Source organism: Gymnodraco acuticeps, unplaced genomic scaffold, assembly GCF_902827175.1.
Source record: "Gymnodraco acuticeps unplaced genomic scaffold, fGymAcu1.1, whole genome shotgun sequence".
NCBI lineage: Eukaryota > Metazoa > Chordata > Actinopteri > Perciformes > Bathydraconidae > Gymnodraco > Gymnodraco acuticeps.
This window is the reverse complement of record NW_022990276.1, coordinates 2,018,644-2,025,868: the sequence shown is the minus strand read 5'-3', so window position 1 is coordinate 2,025,868 and position 7,225 is coordinate 2,018,644. Positions and strand designations below refer to the sequence as shown.

Genomic DNA, 7,225 nt, shown 5'->3' with positions numbered 1-7,225 from the left:
CCCAGCATGCCTGAGAAGTACCCGTATGTGCACTCATAGAGCATGCGCAACTTTAACCAAAATGCTCGTTCACATCAAGCACGTCAATTTGCGTACACGTAATAGCACCGTGCGTTCATGACAGCATGGTAATGGATTGTTGTTATCATGGATTTGATATGAACGAGGCGGCAGTTAGCAGCTAGCTAGTAATGATGCTAATGTACACATCAATCGTTATGTACTTATATTACGCTGTAACAGGATCTAGTGATATCCAACAGAGCTTCATTTAGCATGCAATTATTATTGCACTGTATATATATATATTTATATACAGTGCAATAAGCTTCTTAGTGCAATACGAAGCTACAGGGACGTTAATAATGTCGGTAATATTAACTTTATTTAATACAACATTTACGGTACAAGATTTAATCATACAGCCCATGTAGTATGATAATGAATTACAGCAAACATGTGCAATATATCCATTATTACAGCTCCGTAGGATGGCAGTAAGACGATATGGATCCGTTCTTATTGTGCATCCATGGGTAAAGATAAACGCAACTCACATTGGTTTCTCATACAGCATCTCTGTAAACTACGTGTTTTCACTGAATTTCACTCTCTGCCTTTAACGGCTCGTTGTAGCTCCAATAGCTCCAGCCCCACCCTCCCTGGGAGCACAGTGTGCTCTGATTGGTCGGGATACGTAACTTGAACGTGCCGGGCGGCGCGGTCCCGTGGGTTAGATGCGCGTTCATAATGCAGAGGGAAATAACTCTCAGAATAACGTTATTAGCTAATTTTTACAACTTGAGGAACGAATGTTTTTAATAAGGGCTATACAAGTGTTCATACTGGGTAGTTTATTTAGTTTAAAAAAAATTATCCAACGAGTTACAGACCACTCTTTCCCCATGTAAGTCAATGGGGAAAAGTGTTTCCGGGCCTGGCAACCAAACGGAAGTGTAGTACCGCCGTTTGGCCAGCACGAATATTTTCATCTGAGTCTGGCGCACTTCCTGGGGGCTTGGGTGTCACGTGTGAGGACATAATTCACTGTGTGTTTGGTGTGTGTTAAAACACGGACCCGTTAGCGAGGGCACCGGGTTGGTTGTTCATTCATGCTAGCTTCACATGCAGTAACAGCTAAGGTATTACCTGTCTGATGTTTCAAGATAATAAAGTGTGGAGTTCTATACTGAACACCCCGCCTCCGACTCCCATTCATCGGCTATACACTATTGCCATTTATGTGGTGGCAAAGTAAAAAATAAAATAAAAAAGATAACAATTAAGGACAAGTGTGTGCTTTTTCAGCTTTTGACCTCGGTCGCAGCCTTCTCTCCATTCTTTGAGCAAATGCCTTCTTCCTGAGTCACTTCTCTCCTCCATCACAGCGGCTGTGCATATCACTGTTGCGGAGCCTGCGCTTGTGCTCGATTGATGACTGTCCTCCTCCTCATTCACTTTCGCTGGTAATATTCTCCTCTGTACCTCTCTCACAACATCATTCAGCTTTCTTCTTTCTTTAGCTTGCTTGCAACGTTTGTTAATCGTTCGTTATAGAGTGCCACAGTGACGCATCCTAAAACCCGGAAGTAAGCTTCTTCCGGTTCCCTCGACAAAAAAGCAATGCAATTTCTCCATAGGATTTTGGAAAATAGCTCGAAATAAGGTCTGTGGTTGACACACATTTAAGAGACAGATCACGTTTTATTCAGTCGGATAATCTCCACATGTCTACCCTACTTTTATAATTTTCTAATCATAAATCTAATCGATAGATTTATGATTCGAAAAATTCCGGGTTTTAGGACGTGTCACTGTGGCACTCTATTAGCAATGCCAGAAATACATTTTTAAAATCTAAAAACAACAATAACCTATTAGAACTTATTTAAACCACAGTTTCAATTATCTCAAGCTTATTTTCATTCCTTCATTTATTTTGTAATTAATGTTATTCAATCAAGCCTCAAACGGATGGCACTTGTCCCTATAGCCTGTTTTAAATTGAAGTTGTCTGAGGTCCTTACCACCAGCTGCTCTCGCAGAAACAAGTATTGTACCTTACTGTCCCAAATGTGCACAATGTAGGGACTGCTTTTCGTCTTTTTGTTTACTTAGTTGTGTTCTCTGTATTTTATATGTCTGTGTTATGTGTAAGAACGTGTAACGTTGCCGCCTTCTTGGCCAGGTCAGCATTGAAAATGAGATTTTGTCTCATTGTTTTCATCTGGTTAAATAAAGCTTAAATAAAATGTAAAAAATAAAATAAAAAATGATTTTGTATATGTCAGATTCCTCCGCTTACCACTAGCGGGAGCTGGCGTACCACCAGTGGAACCACTGCTCTACTGTATATCAAAGCAATATAGCACCATCAGACTGTCTTAAATGGTATTAAATCAAATACATAAACCTATACCTAACACAGACTTGAGCATATAAGTGATTGGTGTATGTTTTCACATTATGAACAGACAAGTGAATAGCAAGTGATTTTATTTAGTTTTCAACATTCTGGCACATGTGTGTTAAGAGTCTTGATTGGCACCAGAGAGAAGACAGAACAATAAAAACCAGGGCTGTGAACCAGTTGGAGAAGTGAAGAAAATAAAGTGGTCATTTATTTAGGGATTGGCTGCCTGGACCTCTTCAAACCAGGAGTGGAACTCACACAGTTTGACGTAGACCCCGGGGTAGTTTGGCTCGGCACATCCCTGACCCCATGACACCAGGCCGTGCACCTCTCCTTCACACACCAGAGGGCTGCCGGAGTCACCCTGGGGATGAAACAAAGAGTGTGTGAGCATGTGATTCTTCCACACACACACAGCTGAGAAGAAGTGACTGTAAGACTCACGTTGCATGCGTCTTTGCCTCCCTCCATGTATCCGGCACACACCATCCTGGAGGAGATCATGCCAGGATAGGCGTTCTCACAGACCTGCTGGTCCACTATGGGCACGTTCAAACACTGCAGGAGGGTGGGCATGTACACTGTAACACACACAACAGAGGACGTCATAGAAAACTCCTAAAAAAAACAATTTTTAAGGAAAAGGCTGTCAGATTTTTAAATGTAGTGAAGTAGAATTTTAAAGGTATCATGCTATTTTTAGGCAATAGCATAGGTCTCAGATATATACAAATATATAAAAAACATGTCTATGAAGTGTTTTGGTCAAAAAACCAAACAGATCACACATTCTAGCCATGCCTCATATCCCTCTATTTCTCCTCCTGTTCCAAAAGTGCTGATTCTGGGTATAAACAGGTCTCTCTTGAGAATGACACCCTGTGTCTCGATGAGATTTTCACCTGTATAAAATAAAAAATAAAAATGATTACAGGTTAGCTCTGAGTGTTAGCGATGCTAATGTAAACACCGACCATATTACGTCCAAAACAGTCGGGCGTTTTTTCTGATAGCAACGTCCGCCGCAGATATTACGTCATATCGGCCGCAAATCTGGATCAGCTCCAGAATCAGCCCGTTTTTAGAGATTTGGGTACGGAGGAAAAGAGAAAGGGTTTTATTTTCTGACGCTGCGTGAGTTCCCTGACACACCGGGGACACATCTTTATGTATAAAAGACATCAAAAAGTGCATTTTGCATGATAGATCCCCTTTCAAATAACATTTAAATGTAAAAAGTACTTCAAGATTGTACTTACGTACTTGAGTAAATGCACTTTTACACACGTTTAGTTTGAAGGTAACAGCTTGCAGGCAGATTACCTTAAATTAAATGTGCATTTGTTTTGGTTTGTTGCTATAATAATAAAAATACTGTACGTTGTGTATAAAACCATCATATTTGTAAACTCCCACGTTGATAAGAGTATTAAAAACTTCCCTTAGGCCTATACTGTAGGTACTTTTAAAACAGATTAAAAAAATTGCAATTAGTCGCAAGTTAATTATGGAAGTAATTTGATTAATCGCATTTAAATATTTGTAATTGATCCCAATAAATATAACCTATATAACAGGTCAGAAATATATACCATATCAGGAAGCTGAAGTTGTTTGTTTTTTTGTACACGTAACACAATCAAGAATACATTTATTGGGGACTATTTTGTGTTGTTGATTGATACACATCTAGCTCTATTAGTATCAGTTGGATGATGTATGTAGAGGGATCTAAAAATCTATAAAGCACAATGTGGTTCAGTGAAGTTTCTGGAAAACAACGGAGGTCAATCACTGTGGTATCTTACCTTGTTATTATTACATGTTATTGCATTTGTCCAGCAGGGGGAAAACTCACTCTTGGTATTAAAAGAGCCTGTTGTACATGTTCCCACGAGGAAGTCCCGGCAGATGTTACCAAAGTAAAACCAGTTAAACCTACTCCTATGATGTTGAAATACAATTATTGATCACAAGATACAACAATGACGCACAAGAAAGGCTTTATCAGACTTTGACTTGTTTTTTTGTTTTTAACAATAAATTCACTGCTGCGTTTGAGCTTTTCATGGACTTTTTGACAGTGAGAAAGAAATACAGACTCTTGCCAGACTCAGTTAAGCTTAAAAGGTCAACTTTGACACCCAGTGGAGGATTGAATGGAAAGAAAAACACTGTTAACCCTTGCTGTCCAGCTTTGACCTGGGGAAATCAATGGTTTGAATGGTTCACTCTGTTCACTGGGATGGTCTCATTAAAGCTCCCCTATTATACTGTTTTCCATCAATATATTACAGGTCTCAGATATATACAAAACATGTCTCTGAAGTTTTTGGCTGGAAATACACAACAGATCATTGCAGCATCCCATAATCCCCTCTGTTTCAGCCCTGTTTCAAAAGTGCTGATTCTCTGTCTGTTACTTTAGATGAAAATAAGGAGCCACTCCCCACGCCCCTCTGAGAGACATTTGGTTACAAAGAACACAATGGTGCTCTAGGAGGAGATTCAGGTGATAAGGGGGGGGGGGGTTACCTTGGTTGGTGATTGGCTAATGGTTACACAAGCCAAACAAATCGGCTGTAAAGCGTCTTTGAGCACCTGAAAAAGCGCTTTGAAATTAAATGTATTATTATTATAAAGTGGCCAAAATCTGATCAGCTCATTTTCAGACAGGTTTTTATATAAATGGATCAGGACAACAAGTGAGAGAATATTTTTTCCTGAAACTTTCAGAATCTCTTTACACAGACATGTTGATATAGAAAATACATGAACAAGTGGATTTTGCATAATAGGTGACCTTTAAGTCTGTTGTTAAGCTGTACAATACAACACATAATAATCAACCCACCCTCTCCTCCAAGCTTGGTGTTACCCCAGCCGGACACAGAGCAGGAAAGCCCCCCATAGGGACACCCTGTGGGCAACGGGATGGGGGCGACCGCCTCCGTCACCTCCACTGGATGGTACAGCTTGATCAACATGATGTCGAAATCCAGAGTCTGGTAGTCATAGCTGCATACAGAAAATACAAAACACGCTTTAGACACCAGCTGTTCCTCTGCACTGACCGGATGAATGGCTCAGATGCGATTTAGGGTATTCAAAGAGAAGAAGGGGGGGATTTTTAAATGTTTCCCTCACCTAGGATGCCAGATGATGGTGTTGGTCTTCATGAGCTGCTCTGTTCCCTCAAACACTCGCAAGTTGTGATCGCCCAGAATGATCTGCATGGAATAGGGACTGAGAGAGGAGGTCCAATGTTATAGAAATATGTGGAAGCAGTGAAAGCGTTCAATATTCTGTTCTTTCATATCTTAACTTATATCATAACTTCATCTCTCAATTTTCCAAAGACTACACTATATTTTTGTTCATAAAGAAAAGGAATGCATACATGTCGAGCAAAATAAGCTATACAAAAAATTGGTTTCACATCAACATGTACAATATGTGAAAGTAATATTTTTCCCATCAATGTTTACTTACTTGTACCAACAGTGGGCCACAGAGAGCACCCACTGGTTGTTGATCAGCACCCCTCCACAGAAGTGGTACCCGTAGTTGAGGGAGGCCATGTATGGACGAGAGTGAGGCGAACACTCATCACCGCCAATGATCCTGCCATCTTCACGGGGAACTGCAGCTGTTACACACACACACACACACACACACACACACACACACACACACACACACACACACACACACACACACACACACACACACACACACACACACACACACACACACACACACACACACACACACACACACACACACACACACAAACAGAGAAAGAGATACATTTGTGTTTTAAAGTTATCTTCAACCACAACCATTCATCTTATTTCTTAAATATCTTACACTACAGTATGTTTTCTATGTACTGTTTACTGTTTGTGTGTGTATCTTTGTGAATGTGTGTATTACTGTGTATTTACCAGCAGCTCCGATCAGCAGCAGCAGAGCCAGCAGTGTCATGGTGTCAGGTGAATGCTCAGAAGACACCTCCACACACACCTCGGCTCAAATTTATATCCCAGCAGCCCCGCTGTGCTCGTCCCATCCCCTCACCTCACCTGACCGCCCCCCCCGTCTCCTCCTCTCCTTTCCTCTCCTCCCTATTTCTCTGGACCCTATCTGTTTCCTCACAGTCTTGGCACTCACTTTCAACCCAAATACACTTTCTTATCACACTCCTCATTTTGTGTTTGCCCACTTCGGCCCAATCGTAGCGCAACACTCTGTGGTTATATCATCTGTGCCCCTTATTTAAAATGTGGACCAAGGTCTCCAAACATGAAACACCTGCTTTTAGTTCCTCATGGGTCACTCATTTTTGGCAGGCTACAATATCAAACAGTGAAAACTGTTATATAACCGTCTTTTAGCTCTTGGCCCATATAGCAGGAACAAATATGTCCTTGGGTAAAAGCCAGAGAGGTGAGAAATAAATCATCTGTTGTCGCTGAAACCTAAAACAACCTGTTTTTCTGTTTCTGTGTCAGACAGCATCAACAACACCCTTTAAGCTTAAACATTTTGTGCTTTTGTAGATCCACGTTGTTGAGCTGTAAATTGTAATGCACATGCAATGATGGTAACTGGACAGACTGAATATGGAAAAACAGACACATATTGTTGAAATTGCCCCAACAGTATAACCTCAGGCTGTTTATCATCTGTTTTGCAAAGGCATTTATTTTTGACCATTTTCAGAATGCTAATGCACTTCTTTAGGCCTTCACTAAAATAAGGGGAAGCATTTGGAGGTGTTGTTATTTATCATGCAATGGTTTTACTCGT

At 40.7% G+C, this 7,225-nt stretch overlaps 1 protein-coding gene across 1 annotated transcript; it reads right to left on the bottom strand.

The window, feature by feature from the left end:
* Positions 1-2,479: 2,479 nt before the first annotated feature.
* Positions 2,480-6,482, bottom strand: LOC117549607 (trypsin-like). The gene is made up of 6 exons (XM_034221643.1): positions 6,361-6,482; positions 5,906-6,062; positions 5,561-5,659; positions 5,268-5,431; positions 2,858-2,994; positions 2,480-2,777 (listed from the first exon to the last, which is right to left on the bottom strand). Exons 1-6 carry the CDS (start codon positions 6,398-6,400, stop codon positions 2,625-2,627), a joined length of 750 nt encoding a protein of 249 aa, XP_034077534.1. The 5' UTR covers positions 6,401-6,482; the 3' UTR covers positions 2,480-2,624.
* Between the last annotated feature and the right edge of the window lie 743 nt (positions 6,483-7,225).